The 26,336-nt window shown below is 47.6% G+C and overlaps 1 protein-coding gene across 1 annotated transcript in view; it reads left to right on the forward strand.

The window, feature by feature from the left end:
- Positions 1 to 26,336, forward strand: part of TSG101 (tumor susceptibility 101) — a 67,421-nt gene that overhangs the window by 30,992 nt on the left and 10,093 nt on the right. The window contains exons 5-7 of the mRNA XM_033927853.1: positions 69 to 198; positions 16,168 to 16,234; positions 17,998 to 18,092. Coding sequence (XP_033783744.1) covers positions 69 to 198; positions 16,168 to 16,234; positions 17,998 to 18,092 — 292 coding nt within the window. The remainder of the gene's footprint in view (positions 1 to 68; positions 199 to 16,167; positions 16,235 to 17,997; positions 18,093 to 26,336) is intronic.

A 26,336-nucleotide genomic window follows, 5' to 3' on the forward strand; every position in this document is an offset into this window, starting at 1 on the left:
GGAGCATTTGCCGCACGGCACTCAGTTGCACAGCTTTGTAAAAGGGGGGGCCTTATTTTGTCTTTTAGCCTCAGTCAGATTTGTTGGGGCTGATTCAAGTCATGATTGTGGTGTTCGGGGACGAACCTCCAGTCTTTGCTCGCCCTTCTGTTCCAGCACCCTACCCGCCACCATACCAGGCAACGGGACCTCCAAATGGTAAGTTCCTGTCAAAGTATGAATTCAGATAACACGAGTTCTCTCACATAAGGCAGCCAGCCTGGTCTCTTCTGCTAGATTTAGACAGGTGGTAGTTTGAGCTATAAAAGTAGATAGTGAGTCACCTTTTATTGTATTTATATTCTTTTGATATGTGGTAATTTATATAAAGGGTTTTTTCCATGGAAAGAGTCTTCTGCACATGGGTGTTCCCAGGAAGCAAAATTGAGATGTACAGTAAACCTTGGTTTGCGAGCATAATTTGTTTCAGAAGCAATCTTGTAATGCAAGGCACTCGTATATCAAAGCAAATTTCCCCAGAAGAAATAATAGAAATTTAGATGCTTCTTTCCACAACCCAAAAACTTTACAACAAAATACTATACGTACTTGTATTGCAAGACCTTGCTTGTACATAAAGTTAAAATTGAATAAAATGCTTTGCTTGTCTTGCAAAACACTTGCAAACCAAATGACTTGCAATCCAAGGTTTTACTGTATATATTTTAAAAACTAGCTGGTAGGGCGGTACTGAATATTCATATTTGATTTGATTCAGCCCTGACAGCGGTGTAGAAAGGGTGAGAGGCGCCTGAAGCAGTGGTGCTCCTCCCCCGACCCCTCTTGCCACATTCGCCCCTTCCCTTCCCTGTACCTCTTTCAGGTTCCCGCCGCGAACAGTATTACCAAGTTGCTGCCCAAGTCAGTCAGCTCTCCCTCTGATGTCATTTCTAGGCGCAGAGGAAGAGCCGACGCTAGTGTGACAACAGGTTGGGGTTACTGCTCATGCAAGGACCTTAGATGTAATGGGGGAAGGGGGCGCGCATGTGGCATGGAACAGAGAGGAGGATGGGTGCCAGTGCCCGTGGTGGATTGTCCCCCTCCCCCTAATTTACTGAGCCCTGAAAGACACCACGAGTACATTATTTGTAGACTGCGGAATAGTGATTTAAATTCAAATATGAATAATTTTGGCTGTTCTAAATCCTACTGAAATAAACACTCAATCTCTGATTTCTTGTTGCTTCTTTTATTATTTGTTACGGTAAAGCTCATTATTTGTATTCGGCCTAATAATATTTTTCATTATTCATATTTGTCTAAATGGTAAAAAATATACTATTTGGCCCGGCTCTACCTGGTGCGTGCACACATTCATACCAATGTGTAAATGTGTGTGTAAGCATTTGGTTCTGGGAACCTGTTTTACAAAGACACACGGGCACTTAGATTGCCTTTATAAGATAGGTGCCTTTTGGCCACTTGGACGTGGGACTAACTTTCCCCCTCCTTTACCAACACGTAGCGCGGGTTTTAGCACTGGCAGCGGCATTCCAATGCTCGTAGGAATTCTATGAGCTTCGAAGCAGTTACCGCGTTGGTAAAGGAGGGGGTTTAATGAGGGGATGTCTTGTATGTATTTTCACTCTTTGATGTCCAGTGCCCACATTTTCTGCTTTCAGAGTTAAGGATAATTGATGGACTGTCGCAGAATTACTGGAATGTTCTGGAATGCCATTATTTGATGTTGAAACTTGAGAATAAATTTAAGGGGTAATGAGGAACTTTTAGCCCTTTACTCATCATATGGTAGAAATGTAGATAAGAATCTGATAAGGGCTCTTGGCCTTGGCTTCCAATAGATTATATATGGAACTAGAATTTTATGGCATTTTGCTGTATCTAATGGATTGAAATACAAAAGAAAAATCTTCCTCTATTAGGGCTTAGTTTAACAAGTTCTAAGCCAGGATGGATAAAAATCAACAATTAAAAAAAAGAAAAGAAATGCATTTTTTTAATTTAAATTGAATTTTTCCTCAAAAAAGCATTTTATATTTAAAAAATCCATCTAAAGATAGTTTTCAACTTAAGGTACATTATAGTCCAAAAGTTATTCATCATGAAATAAGGATTTGTTTTTTAATTATGTAGCATGAGGCTGTATTGTCATGCAATGTTTAAATTTTTTGGTTACTGAATTCCATTAATCCATTCATAATGTCATGGGTGATTTTTCTATCTAGAAGATATTATCACAGATGCTTGGTTTTATGTTTCTCAGAACTGTGAATTTGTGTCTGCAAAGATAACATTCTTCTTAACAGCAAAAATGTTTCTGTAGAAAGCCGTGATTTAAATCAAATCCACCCTTCTGCTTTTGCTGTAGCTTTGTGTTCTTGTGCTGCTCTTTGCCAATACTTCACACACATGGTGGCTCCATAATGATACGTCCAGAACACTCGACCTCAGCCAGCAATCATCTTAAAATGTACTGTGTACTTTGTGGTTCATTGCTGAAACTATAGACGGAAGAGTTAAATACGGCTTCCTGGTCCCATGTAATAAAAACAGTCCTGACTTTATCCCTAATGCATATGTGGATGTGTAGTTTTTAAAATTATAGGGAAATGAGTGAGATAGAACAATTGTTTAAATCTTTTTTTGAAAACATATGTTTTATTTTTAAATGGCTTTTAACTGGTCCCTTGGGGGTGACTGAATAGAGTAGCAGGCAATATACTGTATGATTGGTTACTTGTTTGGTTGTAATCTTTACTTTTGGTTTTTGGCGTTCCTTTCTTTGCATTTATGTATTGCATTAGCGGGCTATCAAGTGATCAATAAACATAAACATGTGTCCTTGCACAAAGTAGGATAAAACTTGTACTGAACTAATCTGTTCTTTATGATATAGAGCCAGTGGCAATCCCTACTGGAGTTGTTTTCTTAAAATTGCAGTTGATCTTTGTATCTCTTAACCAACTAACTCTATTGTGAAATAAACTAATCTCCTTGTGTGGATGGTAATTAACTCATCAGAGTTTTAAAGCAGGTGGGCCTCGACTGCCACAGATAGATTTTAGCGCTTGAAAGGGTGGAAGAACTTGTAGAAAGCCGATTGTACTTGTGTAGCCTGGGTTGGCCCTACACATCTTGTTTCCTTGAAACCCTTATTGTGGTTCAGACTTAGATTTTAAAGAAAATAGCTCTGCAAGTTCATTTTTCAATTATGTCAGCACTCTGGGATGTATACCATCTGGTCCATGTGATTTGCTACTGTTCCGTTTGTTAAACTGACCCATTACATCATCCAGTGTTACAGAGATTTGTAGGAGTTTCTCTGATTCGAGCCCCTTTTATCCCTTGCTCGTCTTGCGGTCCAACCGATTATCTTCCCGGCTTCTTGCTTTTAATATACCTAAAGTTTTTACTGTGTTTTTTGCTTCCAGTGCAATCTTCTTTTCAACATCTCTCTTCGCCTTCCTTATTAGCACCTTGCATTTGACTGTTTATACAATTATTTTCAGTTGGATCCTTCTTCCACTTTCTGAAGGATTCTCTTTTAGCTCTAATAGCTTCCTTCACCTCACTTGTTAACTAACCATGCCAGCTGCCATTTGGTCTTCTGTCTTCCTTTTTTTAATACATGGAATATATCTATTATCCCAGGACAAGCAGGCAGGTATTCTCACTAGTGGGTGATGTCATCAGACAGAGCCCCGGTACGGACGTCTCACAAGCACGTGTTGCTTGTAGAAACTTAAAGTTTCTAGATGCCCGCACCGCGCATGCGCCGGTGCCTTCCTACCCGGAGATCCGGGCGTGTCTCCTCAGTTCTTTCTTTTCCGCGGAGCTGAGAAGTTCAACTTCTTCATGCGCTAGCTGAATTCAGTTAAATTTGCCTTCCTTGTCCGCGTTTTCGTTTTCGTTTCTTTTAATTACTTTAACAGTTCTTTTCTTTTTCAAAAAAAAAAAAAAAAAAAAAAGGAGAAGATTATTTCCTCCGGCGGGTCGAACGGGCCGGCCACGTGGCTCAGGCCCACGGGCTTCGACCTCGCGGCAGAGATTTTCCGGCCTATGTCCCGGCCAATCACCGGTTTTAAAAAGTGCAGCAAGTGCCAACGCGCGATTTCACTCACGGACCCTCACTGGCGCTGTTTGCAGTGTTTGGGCCCTGACCACATCCCGAAATCGTGCGGGCCTTGCTCTACCCTTACGGCACGCTCATTCAAGCGGCGTTGCCTATTGTGGGAATCGATGTTCAAGATGGACGCAGCTAAGGATCCCTCAGCCTCCACTTCATCTGATACCTCCCCGGTGCGGGCGAAACCGGCATCGACTCCTCCTGCATCGAGTGCGGCGAAACCGGCATCGCTCGCCCCGACACCATCCACGAGCTCGACGTCGGTGCCTGCCCCGGTCTCCTCGGTTCAGGTACCTCTTCCTTCCACAGTGCCACCAATGGTCATCAAAGTGCCGAAAGCTACTAAGCAGAAGCACTCGACCTCGAAGGAGCGCGATGTCCGTGCAGGAGGACCCCCTTTCGGTGCGGATCCCTCCCTATCGGCTTCGCTACGGTCCGTGCTGGAAGCTCAATTCGTTGAGCTCATGCAGACCATCGGACCCGGGCTCATCGCTGCCATACAGGGTGACCTCCCGGTACCGGCCCAAAGGGGCGGTCCGCCCCCTCCCCCTCCCCCACACCGTTCGACCTCGACAACCGACGAGGACGAACGAGGGAGGGCGGCGATACCCACGCGGCAAGCCTCGCTTACCGACATGCCGCCATTAGAACCCATTACGCCTCCGCGCCAACATGGGACCAGACCTTCGATCGATACTCGAAGCCCTGGGCATAGTCAGGAAGAGTTCCTCCGTACTCCTTACCAGACTTGGGTAGCATCGCAGGAACCCGCATCGCAAACCCAGTGGCGATCCACTGCTTCCAGCCCTATCCACTTGGGGACCTCGGGAGACCATGCGATGCACAGACGATCCCGATCCCCGTCCCGCCACCGAAACGGACACCGATCGAGACACTCATCCTGGCACTCCTCACGCTATTCGGAGGTGTCACCGCAGAAAAAACTGCAACGTAGGGGATACTCCTCATCAGAGGCGTCCCCTCCGAGGGGCCCAGAGTACGAGGAGACACCGGTGCCCGATTCTCCTTGTCACTCCCCGATGTCCACGGACCTGGAGGCCTCCTCCTCCGCCAGCCCGTCCCACAGACCGACGCTGGCGGAACAATTATCCTTTTCATCATTCCTCCGACAAATGGCGGATGATCTGGATGTGACCCTTGACACGGGCTCCCGATACTCCAAAGAGTATCTGGACACCATGCATTTACCTAACCCCCCAACGGAGTCGCTTCGGCTCCCCCTGCATAAATTACTGGACCAGACCTTCATGCAGTGCTTCGAAACGCCGTATTCCATACCGGCGATCCCTAGCAAACTCGATGCTCGATACCGCATCGTGCACCATAAAGGGTTCGAGGGCCCCCAACTCTCCCACCAATCCCTGCTGGTCGAGTCCTCCCTAAAACGCTCTCATCCCTCCCAGGTCTACGCCTCTGTACCGCCGGGCCGAGAGGGGAGAACGATGGACAAATTTGGTAGAAAATTCTACCAAAACTCCATGATGGCGTCACGGGTGCTAAACTACAACTTCTTTTTCTCTTCCTATTTGGAGTTTTTCTTGCCGGTGCTCCGCAAGTTCACTCCGTTCATAGACAACCAAGCTCGATTCGAGTTCGAGGAAGTGGTAGCCTCCCTCTCCCAATTACGCCTCCAGCTGATGCAATCCTCCTTCGATGCATTCGAACTCTCGGCACGCGCCGCCGCAAGCGCGGTAGCGATGCGTCGCCTGGCATGGCTCCGTACCATCGATATGGACCCCAACCTTCAGGACAGACTCGCCAACGTACCATGTGCTGGAGCTGACCTGTTCGATGAATCTATCGAAACTGTTACCAAGAAGCTGTCGGATCACGAAAAATCCTTTCAGTCCATCCTGCGGCCTAAACCCAAGCCTCAACAGTCTCGACCTCCCAGGCCACCCCTGATTTACCAGCGGCGTTACATGCCCAGACAAACGCCTGCTGCGAGGCAGCCTGCGAAGAGACAACCTCCCCAGAAGTCTCAACAAAAACCTCAGCCACCGGCCGTACCTAAGGCCCCCCAGCCCTTTTGACGCCCCCCCCCGGGAGCATAACCTCGGCCTCTCCCATAGGGGGCCGCCTCCATCTTTTCTACCATCGATGGGAGGCCATAACTACGGACCTATGGGTCCTCACCATCATAAGAGAGGGATACTCTCTTCAATTCCACCAGGTCCCTCCGGACCATCCCCCAAGAGAGTATCCTTCAAGCTCGACGCAGACCGCCCTTCTTCTTCAGGAAGTCCAAACCTTACTCCAGCTTCGGGCTGTCGAGCCGGTCCCGTCAGACCAGTTGAACCGAGGGTTTTACTCCCGGTACTTCCTCGTCCCGAAGAAAACGGGCGACCTGCGACCCATTTTAGACCTTCGGGCCCTCAACAAGTTCCTGGTCAAAGAGAAGTTTCGCATGCTGACTTTGGCTTCTCTATACCCCCTCCTCGAGCAGAACGACTGGTTATGCTCCCTGGATCTCAAGGAGGCCTACACTCACATCCCCATTCACCCGGCCTCCCGAAAATTCCTCAGATTTCGGGTGGGAAATCTGCACCTACAGTATCGAGTGCTACCATTCGGCCTATCTTCATCCCCCAGAGTCTTCACAAAGTGCCTGGTGGTAGTGGCCGCAGCACTCCGGGACAGGGGTCTACAGGTATTCCCATACCTCGACGACTGGCTCATCAAGGCCCCGTCAGCCCCAGAGGTCACTTCGGCGGCCGTGGCTACAACCTACTTCCTCCAGAATTTGGGCTTCGAGATCAACTTCTCCAAGTCTCATCTACAACCCACCCAGTCCCTCCCCTTCATCGGAGCGGTCCTGGACACCACCCGACTCTGAGCATTCCTACCTCGGCAACGCATGGAGTCTCTTCTTCATCTCTGCCAGTCGGTGTCGACTCGCCAAACCCTACCGGCGAGACAACTGATGGTGCTCCTGGGCCATATGGCCTCCACAGTGCATGTGACACCCTTTGCCAGACTCCACCTCAGGATCCCCCAGTGGACCCTGGCATCACAGTGGAATCAGACATCCGATCCACTATCCAAACGCATCTTAGTCACACCTGCTCTTCGGCAGTCTCTACTTTGGTGGATGACCTCTTCGAATCTATCCAGAGGTTTGCTGATGCACTCTCCCCCCCATCAGAAAGTCCTCACGACCGATTCGTCGAATTACGCATGGGGGGCCCATCTGGAGGGTCTCCGCACACAAGGATTCTGGACCAATGCGGAGAGACTACACCAAATCAATCTACTGGAACTCAGAGCCATTTTCAATGCGCTCCAAGCTTTCCAACACCTACTCCACGACATGGTAATCCTCATTCGCACAGACAATCAGGCCGCCATGTATTATATCAACAAGCAAGGAGGCACGGGCTCGGCCCTCCTTTGCCAGGAAGCTCTACGAGTCTGGGACTGGGCGGTGCGCCACAACACCCTACTCAGAGCAGTATACATCCAGGGGGAGAACAACGTCTTAGCAGACAAACTAAGCCGTCTGCTACAACCGCACGAATGGACTCTCCATTCCAGCCCCCTTCACCAAATCTTCACGCAATGGGGGACGCCACAGATAGACCTCTTTGCGGCTCCCCACAACGCCAAACTGCCTCAGTTTTGCTCCAGGATTTACACTCCCCATCGCCTCGAGGCAGATGCTTTTCTACTGAACTGGGGGAAACGATTTCTATATGCGTTCCCACCATTCCCGCTGATCCAGAAGACTCTGGTCAAGCTGAAACTCGAACGGGCCACCATGATTCTAATAGCTCCTCGGTGGCCCAGACAACCTTGGTTCTCCCTCCTACTTCAACTCAGCAGCAGGGAACCAGTACCACTTCCAGTGTTTCCTTCACTACTTACTCAACATCAAGGATCACTACTTCATCCCAACCTGCAGTCTCTCCACCTGACAGCTTGGTTCCTCTCAACGTAACCCCTCACCAATTCTCACAAGAAGTGAGGGAGGTCTTGGAAGCTTCCAGGAAGCCCGCCACTCGACAATGCTACTCCCAGAAATGGACCAGATTCTCCTCGTGGTGTGTTTCTAAGTCAAAGGAACCTCAGCGAGCTTCCTTATCCTCCGTGCTGGACTATCTCCTACACCTATCTCAATCTGGGCTCAAGTCCACGTCCATACGAGTCCATCTGAGCGCTATTGCGGCGTTCCACCAGCCTCTACAAGGGAAACCCCTCTCGGCCCATCCGGTGGTCGCCAGATTTATGAAAGGACTCTTCCATGTTAACCCTCCTCTCAAACCACCCCCAGTGGTTTGGGACCTCAATGTAGTCCTTTCCCACCTCATGAAGCCCCCGTTTGAACCACTCAACAGGGCCCCTCTGAAGTACCTCACCTGGAAAGTGCTTTTCCTTGTAGCCCTTACGTCCGCTCGCAGAGTCAGCGAACTCCAGGCATTGATGGCGGACCCACCATTCACAGTATTCCACCATGACAAGGTGGTCCTCCGCACTCACCCGAAATTCCTGCCTAAGGTGGTCTCCGAATTTCATCTCAACCAATCCATTGTACTTCCAGTATTCTTCCCTAAGCCTCATTCTCACCACGGAGAATCGGCCCTTCACACTCTAGACTGCAAACGTGCCTTGGCTTTCTACCTGGATCGCACCAAGCCACACAGATCCACTCCTCAACTTTTTGTCTCCTTCGATCCTAATAAGTTGGGAAGACCCATATCGAAGCGCACCATCTCTAATTGGATGGCGGCTTGTATCTCTTTCTGCTATGCCCAGGCTGGATTATCACTTCCTTGTAAGGTCACAGCCCATAAGGTCAGAGCAATGGCAGCCTCAGTAGCATTCCTCAGATCAACACCAATCGAGGAAATTTGCAAGGCTGCCACCTGGTCCTCGGTTCACACATTCACCTCACATTATTGTCTGGACACCCTCTCCAGACGGGATGGACAGTTTGGCCAAACAGTATTGAAAAATTTATTCTCTTAAGTCGCCAACTCCCCCTCCATCCCACTGAGGTTAGCTTGGAGGTCACCCACTAGTGAGAATACCTGCCTGCTTGTCCTGGGATAAAGCAATGTTACTTACCGTAACAGTTGTTATCCAGGGACAGCAGGCAGCTATTCTCACGTCCCACCCACCTCCCCTGGGTTGGCTTCTCAGGCTAGCTACCTGAACTGAGGAGACACGCCCGGATCTCCGGGTAGGAAGGCACCGGCGCATGCGCGGTGCGGGCATCTAGAAACTTTAAGTTTCTACAAGCAACACGTGCTTGTGAGACGTCCGTACCGGGGCTCTGTCTGATGACATCACCCACTAGTGAGAATAGCTGCCTGCTGTCCCTGGATAACAACTGTTACGGTAAGTAACATTGCTTTCTGGGCTTCCAGGATGGAATTTTTTAATAATATCCATAGTAACATAGTAGATGACGGCAGATAAAGACCCGAATGGTCCATCCAGTCTGCCCAACCTGATTCAATTTAAATTTTTTTTTTTTTTTTTCTTCTTAGCTATTTCTGGGCGAGAATCCAAAGCTTTACCCGGTACTGTGCTTGGGTTCCAACTGCCGAAATCTCTGTTAAGACTTACTCCAGCCCATCTACACCCTCCCAGCCATTGAAGCCCTCCCCTGCCCATCCTCCTCCAAACGGCCATACACAGACGCAGACCGTACAAGTCTGCCCAGTAACTGGCCTAGTTCAATCTTTAATATTATTTTCTGATTCTAAATCTTCTGTGTTCATCCCACGCTTCTTTGAACTCAGTCACAGTTTTACTCTCCACCACCTCTCTCGGGAGCGCATTCCAGGCATCCACCACCCTCTCCTATTTTTGACCTTTGCAGTTGCACCTTTAAGTGTCTTTTTTACCATTCTCCTCATGTTATCATACTTTCCTTTTTAAAAGTTAAGTGCTGTTGTATTGGATTTCCTGTGTAAACTTATTCCAGGGATTATATCAAATCTGATCATGTTAGCAAGCAGCCCCAGCACCATTACCTCCCTCACCAATTCAACTGCTCCTCTAAGAACTAGATCTAGAATTGCTTCACCTCTCCCTAGCATGCCCTGATGATACATTTACCCAATCAATATTAGGGTAGTTGAAATCACCCATTATTACTGTGTTGCCCAGTTTGCTAACCTCCCTAATTTCTGATAACATTTCAGCATCTGTCCGTTCATCCTGGTCAGGTGGACGGTAGTATTCTCCCTATCGCTATCCTTTCCCCCTTAGGCATGGAATTTCTACCCATAGGGATTCCATGGTGTGTTTCTGCTCCTGTAGAATTTTCAGTCCATTCGATTCAAAGCCCTCCTTAACATATAACGAACGGTATGCCTCCACCGATTTGATCTTAAAGTATCAGTGGTTAAAAAAAGGGGGCTAGCAAGTTGGTTACTCCCAAAACAGTAAGCATTCAAATTAGTGTATCACTTTCTGTGTTTCCATTAGGAAAGATTTCACTTTCATTATTGAAAGAAAGCCAACCAGAATCTTCTAACAAGTATTAAATTCCCTCATCCCACAGTTAAGACCTTTAAATAAGTGAGATATATTCATAGAGCTAATTTAAATACCTCATCTATAAACAAGTATTTACTTTCATTTGATGTGATGCACATTGGGAAGAATAATCCAAATCATAGTTGCCGAATGCTAGGGTCCACCTTGGGGGTTAGCGCTCAAGAAAAAGATCCGGGTGTCATCGTGGACAATACACTAAAACCTTCCACCCAATGTGCAGCGGCAGCCAAGAAAGCAAACAAGATGCTAGGAATTATTAGAAAAGGGATGACAAACAAGACTAAGAATGTTATAATGCCCTGTATCACTCAATGGTGCGACCTCACCCTGAGTATTGTGTTCACTTCTGGTTTCCTTATCTCAAAAAAGATATAGTGGCATTGGAAAAGGTTCAAAGAAGAGCGATCAAGATGATAAAGGAGATGGAACTTCTCTCGTATGAGGAAAGACTAGAGAGGTTAGGACTCTTCAGCTTGGAAAAGAGACGGCTGAGGGGAGAAATGACTGAAATCTACAAAATCCTGAGTGGTGTAGAATAGGTTCAACTATGTATGTGTATGCGTATGCATATACAGTGGTGCCTCACACAACGAACTTAATTGGTTCCAGGAGCAAGTTTGTTATGTGAAACGTTCGTTATGTGAAACGCGTTTTCCCATAAGAATACAGTGGTGCCTCGCATAACGGACACCTCGCACAGCGAACGCTGCGCACAACGAACTTTATGTCTTGATTCGTACAACGAACTTCGTTTCACACAACGAAGTCGCCCGAGCTGCATCCTTCCGCGCAGGCACTGCGCTTAACTGCCCTCTCTCCGCCTGGCTCCCTCTTGCCCCCCCCCCGACTCCCCGACACGATCGGGGCAAGAGGGAGCCCAAGCCCTCTTGCCCCCCCCCCCCGACTCCCCGACACGATCGGGGCAAGAGGGAGCCCAAGCCCTCTTGCCCCCCCGACTCCCCGACACGATCGGGCCAGGAGGGAGCCCAAGTCCTCCTGGCCACGGCGACCCCCTAACCCCACCCTGCACTACATTACGGGCAGGAGGGATCCCAGGCCCTCCTGCCCTCGACGCAAACCCCCCCTCCCCCCAACGACCGCCCCCCCCAAGAACCTCCGACCGCCCCCCAGCCGACCCGCGACCCCCCTGGCCGACCCCCACGACACCCCCAACCCCCTTCCCCGTACCTTTCTGTAGTTGGCCGGACAGACGGGAGCCAAACCCGCCTGTCCGGCAGGCAGCCAACGACGGAATGAGGCCGGATTGGCCCATCCGTCCCAAAGCTCCGCCTACTGGTGGGGCCTAAGGCGCCTGGGCCAATCAGAATAGGCCCGGGAGCCTTAGGTCCCTCCTGGGGGCGGGGCCTGAGGCACATGGGCCCAACCCGACCATGTGCCTCAGGCCCTGCCCCCAGGAGGGACCTAAGGCTCCCGGGCCTATTCTGATTGGCCCGGGCGCCTTAGGCCCTACCAGTAGGCGGAGCTTTGGGACGGATGGGCCAATCCGGCCTCATTCCGTCGTTGGCTGCCTGCCGGACAGGCGGGTTTGGCTCCCGTCTGTCCGGCCAACTACAGAAAGGTACGGGGAAGGGGGTTGGGGGTGTCGTGGGGGTCGGCCAGGGGGGTCGCGGGTCGGCTGGGGGGGCGGTCGGAGGTTCTTGGGGGGGGGCGGTCGTTGGGGGGAGGGGGGGTTTGCGTCGAGGGCAGGAGGGCCTGGGATCCCTCCTGCCCGTAATGTAGTGCAGGGTGGGGTTAGGGGGTCGCCGTGGCCAGGAGGACTTGGGCTCCCTCCTGGCCCGATATTGTCGGGGAGTTGGGGGATCGGCGGGGCAAGAGGGCTTGGGCTCCCTCTTGCCCCGATCGTGTCGGGGGGGCAAGAGGGCTTGGGCTCCCTCTTGCCCCGATCGTGTCGGGGAGTCGGGGGGCAAGAGGGCTTGGGCTCCCTCTTGCCCCGATCGTGTCGGGGAGTCGGGGGGGGGGGCAAGAGGGCTTGGGCTCCCTCTTGCCCCGATCGTGTCGGGGAGTCGGGGGGGGCAAGAGGGCTTGGGCTCCCTCTTGCCCCGATCGTGTCGGGGGGAAAGAGGGCTTGAGCTCCCTCTTGCCCCGATCGTGTCGGGGGTGCCAGGGACCACACGGAGTCACCCACCGTACCACCCGATTCGGGTAAGCGCAGGTATCGGTGGGTGGCTTATTTGCGGGGGGGTGCCTTATTTTACATTTTTTTCTAAAAAGGGGGGGCTGTCTTATTTGATGGCCCTGCCTTATCATCGGGGAAACACGGTAGAAAAAAAAAAAAATGAACAGTTAAGTCCCAGTTTTTGCCGCTGAGACTCTGCCCTCTCTCACTGTAAAATTAGACTCTACTTAGTCTGTCTTTAAATTTAAAAAATGTGTGTTGTTTTAAAAAACAATTATGTTTTTAGATGTATCTAAATAAAAATAATAACCAAAAATTTATCTTTTTTTATGTCATCTTAGCATATTTTATGCTGCAGAACGAATTATTTTTTTTTACATGTATTCCTATGGGAAAACGCGTTTCACATAACGAACGTTTCACATAACAAACTTGCTCCTGGAACCAATTAAGTTCGTTGTGTGAGGCACCACTGTACATGTAAAAAAAAATAATTCGTTCTGCAGCATAAAATATGCTAAGATGACATAAAAAAAGATAAATTTTTGGTTATTATTTTTATTTAGATACATCTAAAAACATAATTGTTTTTTTAAAACAACACACATTTTTTAAATTTAAAGACAGACTAAGTAGAGTCTAATTTTACAGTGAGAGAGGGCAGAGTCTCAGCGGCAAAAACTGGGACTTAACTGTTCATTTTTTTTTTTTTTTTTCTACCGTGTTTCCCCGATAAGGCAGGGCCATCAAATAAGACAGCCCCCCCTTTTTAGAAAAAAATGTAAAATAAGGCACCCCCCCGCAAATAAGCCACCCACCGATACCTGCGCTTACCCGAATCGGGTGGTACGGTGGGTGACTCCGTGTGGTCCCTGGCACCCCCGACACGATCGGGGCAAGAGGGAGCTCAAGCCCTCTTGCCCCCCGACTCCCCGACACGATCGGGGCAAGAGGGAGCTCAAGCCCTCTTGCCCCCCCGACTCCCCGACACGATCGGGGCAAGAGGGAGCTCAAGCCCTCTTGCCCCCCCGACTCCCCGACACGATCGGGGCAAGAGGGAGCTCAAGCCCTCTTGCCCCCCCCCGACTCCCCGACACGATCGGGGCAAGAGGGAGCTCAAACCCTCTTGCCCCCCGACTCCCCGACACGATCGGGGCAAAAGGGAGCCCAAGCCCTCTTGCCCCGCCGATTCCCCAACTCCCCGACAATATCGGGCCAGGAGGGAGCCCAAGTCCTCCTGGCCACGGCGACCCCCTAACCCCACCCTGCACTACATTACGGGCAGGAGGGATCCCAGGCCCTCCTGCCCTCGACGCAAACCCCCCTCCCCCCAACGACCGCCCCCCCCAAGAACCTCCGACCGCCCTCCCAGCCGACCCGCGACCCCCCTGGCCGACCCCCACGACACCCCCATCCCCCTTCCCCGTACCTTTCTGTAGTTGGCCGGACAGACGGGAGCCAAACCCGCCTGTCCGGCAGGCAGCCATCGACGGAATGAGGCCGGATTGGCCCATCCGTCCCAAAGCTCCGCCTACTGGTGGGGCCTAAGGCGCCTGGGCCAATCAGAATAGGCCCGGGAGCCTTAGGTCCCTCCTGGGGGCAGGGCCTGAGGCACATGGTCGGGTTGGGCCCATGTGCCTCAGGCCCCGCCCCCAGGAGGGACCTAAGGCTCCCGGGCCTATTCTGATTGGCCCAGGCGCCTTAGGCCCCACCAGTAGGCGGAGCTTTGGGACGGATGGGCCAATCCGGCCTCATTCCGTCGATGGCTGCCTGCCGGACAGGCGGGTTTGGCTCCCGTCTGTCCGGCCAACTACAGAAAGGTACGGGGAAGGGGGTTGGGGGTGTCGTGGGGGTCGGCCAGGGGGGTCGCGGGTCGGCTGGGAGGGCGGTCGGAGGTTCTTGGGGGGGCGGTCGTTGGGGGGAGGGGGGTTTGCATCGAGGGCAGGAGGGCCTGGGATCCCTCCTGCCCGTAATGTAGTGCAGGGTGGGGTTAGGGGGTCGCCGTGGCCAGGAGGACTTGGGCTCCCTCCTGGCCCGATATTGTCGGGGAGTTGGGGAATCGGCGGGGCAAGAGGGCTTGGGCTCCCTTTTGCCCCGATCGTGTCGGGGAGTCGGGGGGCAAGAGGGCTTGAGCTCCCTCTTGCCCCGATCGAGTCGGGGGGCAAGAGGGAGCCAGGCGGAGAGAGGGCAGTTAAGCAGTGCCTGCGCGGAAGGATGCAGCTCGGGCGACTTCGTTGTGTGAAACGAAGTTCGTTGTACGGATCAAGACATAAAGTTCGTTGTGCGCAGCGTTCGCTGTGCGAGGCGTCCGTTATGCGAGGCACCACTGTATATACATACATATACACTTGAACCTATTCTACACCACTCAGGATTTTGTAGATTTCAATCATTTCTCCCCTCAGCCATCTCTTTTCCAAGCTGAAGAGCCCTAACCTCTCTAGTCTTTCCTCATATATATGATCTGGCCCAGTAAGGCTAATCTTATGTTTTTATGATATCTTGACGCCTTGCCTTCTCTGTAGAAGATACATGTTTTTGCAGTATTAATGGAATGGCACTAGGTGGCAGTATGTGTATGTTGAATTGAGAACACTGGATGGTATCTTTCTCCATTTTGGGTTGGTCATTCCTATTTATTTTAATATGTCATATTTGAATATTTTTTTGTCACAGTGGTTGGATCTATTGTCTTTTTTTTTTTTTTTTTGCACATCAGTTTTCTCTTGTCAGTCTGAGGGTTGGAGATGCATCGCATCTCATCTCATCTTATCTCATTTCATTTCATTTGTTGGATGACAGGAGTGTAGCAGTTTTCCCTCAGACCCAGCATGATGCTCTATTTTAAATCACAGGGCTAATCATAATTGGGTGGGGGGGGTTAAATTTAAAAATGTCTAGATAGTACACAAAGACATGCTTGTAAAATACCAGTATCTCCCACATGCAGTAAAATTCAAATTAGGCTGAGCTGTCAGCTTAGTAGCTTCTGAGATAACATTTCCTCAATTCTTCCCATTCTTTAAATTTTGTATTGTAAACTCGTCTGACCTGCTCATTGGAGCGGTATAGAAAATTCCAAATAAACAGAAATGTCTTCTCACACTGGAGAGCAGAACATTTTTAATTTTCCTTTGTTGGAAATTATGACTGCCTTTGACAATCTGTATCCTACAGATAAAGATCCTAGGTTCTCTTTGGATTTGCACCCCCAACGGTATCGTGTGCATGCATAGAAAATGGTGTATATCATAAAATTTGGCATTTATCAAATAATCAGTATGCATATTGTTTATATTCAAGTAACATGCTGTTCTCTATGTTCAGGTGTAGTTATTACAATAAAAATAAATCAAAATTGTGACTTCTCTTACAGCTTCCTACATGCCAGGCATTCCAGCTGGAATTACTCCTTACCCTCCCGGCCATGCTTCAAATCCAGGGTAATGTGCAACCATTTCTGTTCCTCTTTGTTCAGGATAGTAGAAATAGAGCAACACTCAAATGTTTTAGACTTGTAAATGTATGTTGACCTGTATCAAAGTGCTGTCTGAATATTTCCCCCAATCAATGAAAAGTGTATGCAATGATTTCATTTTCAAATCTCTGTATATACTTTACACCTGCTCCCATGTAGATGCAAAGTGCATAAGTGCTTTGAAACCAGCATCATGCTTGACATCCTAAGGGAGGAGAGGAGATGAATCTTACCTATTTCTGTTGCAAAGACATAGGATTCTGTATTGAAGCTGTTGTCCTCCCATAGTTGTAAACTTTGCAGAAGGGTGTCGCTCAACTCCTCCCCTTCAGCAGCGGAGAATAGCTTCCTCTTCAGTTTTTCCTTCTGCAAGAGAACTGAGAAGGTGTGTTCTGATCTGCCTTTTTAAAAAAAATATTTTTGGGTATTTTTGGCCATCAGTTCTTCTTTCTTTCCTTCGTGACCCATAAGGGTGGGCTGCTGCTCGTAGGCTAATCTCTTTGAGTACTTGTGGAGCCAGCCTGTTTTGTGATCTATCCAGGGCTCGGGGTCCGTTCCCCTGGAAGCTTGCCCACCTGCTGACTTATCACGGGCTTTAGCACAGGCTGTGGGGCCCCTGTGCAACATCCCTCTGGGTATCGAGGTCAACTGTGAATTATCTCACCCCAATGCACCTTGTGGTTTTCGGGGTTTGGAGTTCATGGTTAGAGTTCTCCTGACTGGCAGCCAGAAGATTTCTGGTGGCAGATTCATTCCCAGCAGTTTCTGAAGCAGACATCATTTCCTTACTGGCAGACTTCTGTAAGCTGACAAATAGGCACCAGAGGTCAGAGTGAGTGCTCCCATTATTCCCTATGGGGAAAATCAGGGAGGGAGGGGGGTTCTGAAAAACATAAATCTGAGAGTGTGTGGGGTTAGAGTTAGGTTCCCCCACCTTCAAAATATCTTCTTCAATGTTTTTTGTTTTTCAGGAAAGCTGACATTTTTGGTGTGATTTTACTTGTGGCGGCCATATTGCCTCTCCCTCCCCCCTTCCAAAAAGAAAAATGTAAATTACCTACCGGTGGCAGAAAAAGTAAGGGAGCTGGAAAAGCAATGGCATAGTAAGGGAAGGCAGCACATGGAACGGTATTCCTTGGCATCACTGCACCATGCGCCTTCACACTTCCCCACTGTGTGTGCTCCCACACACTTCTTCAAATCTTTGCCAGTATTCAGCAGCATCTCCTACCTGCTGCTCACGCCAACCTTGACTCTCCCTCTGACATCACTTCCTGGTCTCGTGACGAGGAAGTGATGTTAGGAGAGCTGAGGCTGGCGCAAGCAGCAGGTAGGAAATGCTGCTCGCTGCCAGTGAAGATTTGAAGAGGTGGGTGGTCAGAAAGGAGGAGAGGTGCCGGCACCCCCTTCTGGATGGCGCCTGGGTTGGTCCACTCCCCCTCTTTACGTCACTGTGGAAGAGACTCCATGAGAAGAACAGCATCATGTGTTGCCTTTTTTTTCTTGCCCTTTTTTAACTGAAGGGCAACTCAAAACCATTACACTAGGGAGGTCATGCTAATAAGAGCTTATTTTCATATGATAAAAGACATCCTATTGCCAGAATTAAATGTAGATCAATGGTGCCTTTTTTAAAAAAAAAATTAAATTTATGGGCAGTGGTTATTTGTAAAGGCGATGTGACATGGAATGAATGTAGCCAACGTGCTTTTTTAATTTTTTTTCCAGTGGCTACCCAGGCTATCCCTATGCTCCCGGTGGCCAATATCCACCAACCACAGGCCCATCGCACTACTCCAGCCAACCTCCTGTGACAGCTGCAGGTGAGTAACAGGAAAGGCATCCACTGCTACAACCCAGGAATTGCTACATTTCTGTTATGTGCTGGTATTATATCTGCTTATTTAGACTTTCAAAAGCCATGAGTTAAATTCTTTATCTATGCAGATGATATTACTATAGTGCTTCCACTTATGTCCTTTACAGGGGGAGATAATAAACCAAATTTCTTTATTATTAATCCTTATTGAGCAATGGACAATGAGGGCCAAACTCAAACTTAATCCGGAAAAATCAAAATTTTTTCTGGCTAGTCCTTCAGATAGTATAAAAGAAAAGGAACTACATCTGAATGGTTAAACTTTTTAAATTTTTGCTTCAATTAAAATCTTGGGTGTTATACTGGACCGCTATCTAACTCTAGATGATCATATTATTGACAAAAAAATGTTACGCAAGTTTGTGAAAACTTCGGCCGATAAAAAGTTTTTTGACAGTGTATCATTTTGATTATTAGTACAATCTTCTATTTTATCCATCCTGGATTATTGTAATATAATATATGTGGGATCTCATAAAAAGCTCCAAAAGAGATTGAGACTTATACAGAATATGGCGGTCCGCCTAATTTTGGGTCTGAAAAAATACGACCATGTTACTCCATCTTATCGACAGTTGCACTAGTTGCCTTTTGAGGCCAGAGTATTGTTTAAATTCGGTTGCATATGTTTTTAAAGTGTTGTTTGGTATGGTGCAATAATCTGACTTCATGTTTTGAACGATATAAACCTAATAGGATTACTCGAGGGCAATATTTATTTGTTCTCCCGCCTATCGAGTCTTGTCATTAGAAGAGATTTTTCGATAAATTGCTCGGTTTTCAGGCAGGTAAAATGAACTTATGGTTAAGTACCATTATCTCTCAGGCTCACTAATATATGTCCTTTAGGAAACTACAAAAACTGATTTATTTGATAAATTTATAAACTGATGTTTTAGAATTCTGATTGGTAAATGCATATTGTTTTCATAGCTTGCATATTTTAGTGGATTTTAATGTACTTTTAGTAAATTGTATTTTATTCATTGATTGTATAACTTTTACTGTATGTGAACTGCCTAGAACTATGTGGTAAGGCGGTATATAAAATTATTATTATTTATTATGTAAAACTTGGCTTTTTAATTCAGCTTCTACTGATTTTATGTTAATGTCTTTTGCATTTCTTTTTATAGATTTTTTTTTTTATGTTGTGTTCCTTTGTTTGCTGTATATCATCTCAAGGTTTTATTAAGATAAGGTGATTCAGAAAATTAATTAATTAACTAATAAAACTCCAGCTCTTTCTAAAATGTTTTGTGCATCTTTTGGGCCTGGGTTGAAGGGCAATATTCCAGATCTTTATCAGCATATGCATTTTAATTCTTTTCAATCCAATGGAATGTTGGAAAGAAATTATACACAAAAGGGTCCTTTTACTAAAGCCACGGCAAAAATGGCCTTAGCAAGCCCCTTGGATCTTTCCTATGTGCTGTGCCTGAAACTGGCCAATTTTTTTCTTTCTGGAATTAATGGCTACATGACCATTAAAAATATGAGCCCATGAACCCCCTACTGCTCACAATAAGTACACATTTTTTATCTTCTTTTATTCTTTCTATTTTCTATTTCTTTGATTTTTCATCTTGGAAATGTATTATATGTTGTTATTAAATATTTTTAGTTTATCAGGTACTTTTTAGCTAGATTGTGAGCCTTCGGGACAGTTTTTCTCAAGTACCTAATTTCATTTTAGTTTGATACTTTGTAAACTGCTTAGGTCAGTAAAATGCAGGAGCGGTAGATCAAATCTTAAATAAAACATAAATATTAGTGCTTACCATAGCTTAGTCAAAGAACCCAAGGAGTCAAGAATTCAGGGATAAAATAATTCTCCGCCTTATCCTGCTAGGATGGTTCTAAGTGATTCTGATGTTCATTTTATTTTATTTTATTTGTTAAAACCAGAGGACATAATTTGAGGTTGAGAGGTGGTAGATTCAAGAGCAATGTTAGGAAATTCTTCTTTACAGAGAGAGGGTGGTGGATGCCTGGAATGCGCTTCCGAGAGAGATAGTGGAGAGGAAAACGGTGACGGAGTTCAAAGAAGTGTGGGATGAACACAGAGGATCTAGAATCGGAAAATAATAGTAAATATTGAAGAACTAAGGCCAGTACTGGCCAGACTGTATATGGCCTTTTAGTTGAGGATGGACTGGGGAGGGTTTCAATGGGTAGGAGGGTGTAGATGGGCTGGAGACGGAGACGTCAGCAGTTGGAACCCAAACACAGTACCGGGTTGAGCTTTGGATTCTTGCCCAGAATTAGCTAAGAAAAAATTTTAAAAAAATTAAATTGAATCAGGTTGGCAGACTAGATGGACCATTCGGGTCTTTATCTGCTGTCATCTGCTATGTTATGTTACTATGTGTTAAGAATTGAGACTGAGATCTGATGCCTGAACTTTCATTTGCAGCTACCGAGGGATTTAATATTTAAGCCTCTTGTTTTGCATACCCTCCCAAATTACAGTCTTTGCAGCAATGCTCTTCACTGAGGAACTATACACCAGGGCTGCTGTTGGAACCCTGCATTCTTGGAGCCTAAATCCAGCCATTAGGTGTCACCTGGGCAGACTTGAGGGGCCAGTTCATTCTTTAATCTGATAATTTACTATGTTGCTATGGTCATAAAATGTAAGAATATTCATTAGCCCTGTGGTACCTCCTTGGCTTATTTATTCTGATTGCTGAGATCTATCTTGCATTTATTGAATTTAAAAAGTTGACAGTTTTTGAAAGAGCTCATGCAGATCTTCGTACACTAATGCAGAATACAGCACATTTGAATCTGTGCCATGGTGCCAGATATTTTGGTTATGAAAGTGGCCGTGTACATAGCTGCCCTGCCCTTCTGTGCCCTTTTAGACAGGAATGTGACCTTCATCTTACCAGAGCCATCCCATTCACTGCCACCCCATTCATTTGCCCTTCTGATTCTGTTACTGATCTGAAACGACTGCGAGGTCACTGCTGTAACCAGACTCGTTCTGCTAAAGGTCAGGTGTCTGAATGCACTCTGGGATCATCATGGCTGCAAGCCACAAAACCTGCCTTGGCCTGAGCTAAATACAGATTTGCCAGAGAAGGGTTCATGTTTGTTAAAGTGCTGTACAAAGTAAGTCTGTGTCTTTTAATATAACCTTCTTCTGACACATGCAAAAAGTCTCAGGGAGAATGTCAAGACCAGACAATCTGTTCTGCGTGGGAGATCTGGGTTAACCCTTTCAGGACCATAAGGATCGTAGGCCAATTTTTGTGGTTTTGACGACATTTTTATGGTAAAAAGGGCTTGCAGATGCCAAAAAATTTATTTTTTTTGTGAAATATCATTTTTTTTTTTTTTTAAATCACACTTCTGGCTTATGGACAGTGTGGCAAGTGAATCTTCTCATCAATCTGGCAACGACGCTAATGAATGAATGTCGGAACCAGTTTGTTTACATAAAGGCAGTATCATATGGAATCCGTACATATCAAATTTAGAACTGTAGACTATCCCAATCAAAATTTATAGGATTTTAAAGTTATGGGACAAATATGTCCCTTGGTCCTGAAAGGGTTAAAAGAGAAATTCTAAGCCTTATTCGGAAGCAATAAATATCATTCTACCATTATTGTGTAAAATATTGTCAACACAGGAGTGTATTCTCCTGTATATCCTCATAGGTAGCAATGGTAAAATGAAATAATTTGTTTTTAGAAAATAATAAAGCAGCAAAACAGGTCAGAATGTGTTTTTTTGAATAAAAATTTGGTTGATAATTTCTTCTTTTGAGGGAAAGCAGATGGCTTGAAATACCTTGAAAAATTTCTCCACTTATTTTTTTCAACAATATCAAATCTGCATATAACAAACAACACATTGCCAACACCACCCTTCCTCTACCCATTCCCCAATCCACCGTCTTTAAACGTAGACAACTTATCTCTTGATATAAAACTCTGCCGTATTATTTTGCTAATACAGCACATCACTATCTGAAAAAGCATTTGTATCCAAACATCACAACAGCCTTGTTTTCCTTGACCCTTTACCCACCTTGACCCTTTACCCACCCACCACAGGTAGAGTTCCAGTGCTTCTTGGAACTTATCAATAGAAGCTCCCTTGACCACTGTTGATTTACTGAAGAAATAAGTCCACAACAAAAAAACACCACAGAATACCAAGGGAAAAATAAAAGCAAAAAAAACCAACAACAAACCTGCAGAGTTGAGGTACTTGATATCATTGTTTATTGTAATGATTCTTCACAAATAATTTAGATGGAGCAGGTAAAACAACTAATTAGTTGGTCGCAATTTACTGATGTCACGTTTCATGTCTATTTTTGATAAATGCGGCTTTTTTTGACTCACTAGATGAGCCTTCTGCCTGACAGTTTCAAATTGGAGATTTTCTTATTCACACGCCATTGTATTAGAGCATGATACTGGGAAAAAATCTGTCCCCATCACTGCTCCCTCGTCCCCTTCACCGCCCCGTCCTCGCAACATCCATCCTTCCCTCTCGCCACCTCACCTCCCTTCAGCGGCCCGAGAATCTCCCTCCCTCCCCCTTACCTTCACGGCATAAAGAAACTTAAGGGAGGGAAGGTGCGCCGTCATCGATCGCGAGCGCATGCGGCCCCTTCCCTCTGGCCAAAGCTATCTCCCTCCCTCCCCCTTACCTTCACGGTGCTTTACAAAAGAAACTGATGCCAGCGAAGCCTGCCTGTGCCGCCCTGCAGTCACGTGTGTGTGGGCGGAAGCTTCTCCTCTGACAATTGTCATTTTATAAACACAAATAAAATAGAGCGAGGTTCAACAAAACCCATCTCCCCTCCCTTTCACAAATATCTCCTTCACTATTGTGAAAACTGAACAAACCAAATTACTACAGAATGCTACATAGAAAAACCAAGCTAACAGAATACTTCAGTCACACATGGCAGGAATAATGTTAGGGGAAAGCAACTAGGGCAACTGCTCCCTGGTCAGAGAGAGAGCCCTAAGCCAGCTGGAAACTAAAGAAGCACAGCCTGGACTTTGCAGTACCCAGTTATGTCTAATACCAGCTCTAGCAGGATACATATTTCAAATCTGAAATATTCTAATCACAAAATATAAAATAAATTTATTTTTTTTTCTTTTTGTTGTCTGGTAATTTTATTCTTCAAATCACATTGGTCTCAGGCTTTGGTTTTAGGTTCCTTCTGTCTTCTTCGTGGCATGGTTGGTTCCTGAAGGTAAAATAGGCTCAAGAGAAGCTGGGGAGAAGATGCTGAGTCTGACACGGGTACAATTTTTTTTTACCACAGACTTTTCATGGGGCGGTAAAAGGTCTTGTTCCCATTCCTGCGGTAAACCAGTTGCAAATGTCTCCATTCCTGTGGATTTACTGCGGTGACCTGCGGTTTACCGTGGTAAACGGTCCCCGTGTCATTCTCTACATTGTATGTTATTCTAGTGGAACATGATCTTTGGAAGAAACTCTTCCAACTAGACAAAGAACATGAATTTTTAAACATTAGAATAACCAATCTTTTGAAAACAGCTGTTCCAAGAATTATCCATAGAGAAGCAGGCAGCATATTCTTACGTGGGATGATGTCATCCACAGAGTCCTGGTATGGATAGTGAAAAGTGTAGAATTACTTTAAGCTTTAATAAGCTTTTAGACTGCCTGCAGCATGCATGCATGAATGCTTTTCTGCCCGATGCCAGCTTGGGAGGTCGTCAGTTTTTCATTTTCCACAGAGTGAAGATGTTTCTCTCTTGTTTCTCCGTGCCTTCCTGTTTATATTTTTTAAATAAGCTTTTCAAGTATTTCATTTTTTCTTTGTGTGTTTTACTTTTATTTTATAAAACAAGCAAAGAAGAAAAGTAGAAAGGAAAGAAAATTTCGAACTTTCTTCAAACTTCTTTCAATGTTCAGCAGCTTGAAAACAAAATTCCATCCTTACCTACCTAAAAGGATCAGACGAGTGAGGTGATTAAATTTGCAGATGACACTAAATTGTTTAAAGTTGTTAAAACGCATGCGGATTGTGAAAAATTGCATGCAAACTTTAGAAAACTGTGCATCCAAGTGGCAGATGAAATTTAATGTGGTCAAATGCAAAATGATGCACATTGGGAAGAATAACCCAAATAGCAGTTACTGGATGCTAGGTAGAGAATGACACGGTGACGGTTTACCCGCGGCCACCGCATTTAAGCCGCGGGTCACCGCCGAAAACGGGGAAGAAAACTAGCAGTCGCTGCGGTGACGGGGACAAGGCCATTCACCGACCGCGGAAACGGTGAACAGGTTTGTCCCCGCGGGCCAATGTACCCCCTTCTAGGAACCGCTATTTACCGCCCGACGCCCGATTCACCCCCCCAGCAGGACCGCTCGCACCCCCACCCCGAACGACCGCTCGCACGCGCTCCCACCCGCACCCGCGATCGGAGCAAGAGGGAGCCCAAGCCCTCTTGCCCGGCCGACTCCCCGACGTCCGATACATCCCCCCCCGGCAGGACCACTCGCACCCCCACCCCGAAGGACCGCCGACTTCCCGACAATATCGGGCCAGAAGGGAGCCCAAACCCTCCTGGCCACGGCGACCCCCTAACCCCACCCCGCACTACATTACGGGCAGGAGGGATCCCAGGCCCTCCTGCCCTCGACGCAAACCCCCCTCCCCCCCAACGACCGCCCCCCCCCAAGAACCTCCGACCGCCCCCCCAGCCGACCCGCGACCACCCTGGCGACCCCCACGACCCCCCCACCCCCCTTCCCCTGACCTTTGGTAGTTGGCCGGACAGACGGGAGCCAAACCCGCCTGTCCGGCAGGCAGCCAACGAAGGAATGAGGCCGGATTGGCCCATCCATCCTAAAGCTCCGCCTACTGGTGGGGCCTAAGGCGCGTGGGCCAATCAGAATAGGCCCTGGAGCCTTAGGTCCCACCTGGGGGCGCGGCCTGAGGCACATGGGCCCAACCCGACCATGTGCCTTAGGCCGCGCCCCCAGGTGGGACCTAAGGCTCCAGGGCCTATTCTGATTGGCCCACGCGCCTTAGGCCCCACCAGTAGGCGGAGCTTTAGGATGGATGGGCCAATCCGGCCTCATTCCTTCGTTGGCTGCCTGCCGGACAGGCGGTTTTGGCTCCCGTCTGTCCGGCCAACTACCAAAGGTACGGGGAAGGGGGGTGGGGGGGGTCGTGGGGGTCGCCAGGGGGGTCGCGGGTCGGCTGGGGGGGGCGGTCGGTGGGGGGAGGGGGGTTTGCGTCGAGGGCAGGAGGGCTGCAGTGCAGAACATAAGCCTTTCATTAAGACAATCCTGGTTCGCTTTTCCAAGTTAAAACAATTAGAAAAATATTTCTGGAGTGCTGTAATAAATTAAAATTAATAGTGCTCAGAACCCCCAAGGTAACTTCAGGCATCATTTTGAAGCTGGGGGGGGCGGTCGTTGGGGGGAGGGGGGTTTGCGTCGAGGGCAGGAGGGCCTGGGATCCCTCCTGCCCGTAATGTAGTGCGGGGTGGGGTTAGGGGGTCGCCGTGGCCAGGAGGATTTGGGCTCCCTCCTGGCCCGATATTGTTGGGGAGTCGGCGGTCCTTCGGGGGGAGGGATGTATCGGACGTCGGGGGGGGGGGGCATCAGGCTTTCAGGATGGGGACAGACCTTCGTGCAGGGAAGTCAGGGAATTTATATTAATTTTTTTCTCTGCGTGTTTTGTTTTTGTATAGTTATTAACTAATATTTAACTAAGTTTTAAAGAATGTTTCCTTTATACGTAAATAAAGAAAAGTGAATGGGATTGCAGTGGCGGTGACGGGGCGGTGAATGGGGTGGCAGTGGCGGTGACGGGGCGGTGAAGAGGATGGTGAGACGGGGACGGGGCGGTGACGGGGATGGTGAGACGGGGACGGGGCGGTGACGGGGATGGTGAGACGGGGACGGGGCGGTGACGGGGACCAATTTTTTCACCGTGTCATTCTCTAATGCTAGGGTCCACCTTGGGGATTAGCGCCCAAGAAAAGGATCTGGGTGTCATTGTAGACAATATGATGAAACCTTCTGCCCAATGTGTGGCGGCGGCCAAAAAAGCAAACATGATGCTGGGAATTATTTTAAAATGAATGGTTAACAAGACTAAGAATATTATAATGCCCCAGTATTGCTCCATGGTGCAACCTCACCTGGAGTATTGTATTCAATTCTG

The sequence above is a fragment of the Geotrypetes seraphini genome, chromosome 19, assembly GCF_902459505.1.
Source record: "Geotrypetes seraphini chromosome 19, aGeoSer1.1, whole genome shotgun sequence".
Classification (NCBI taxonomy): Eukaryota; Metazoa; Chordata; class Amphibia; order Gymnophiona; family Dermophiidae; genus Geotrypetes; species Geotrypetes seraphini.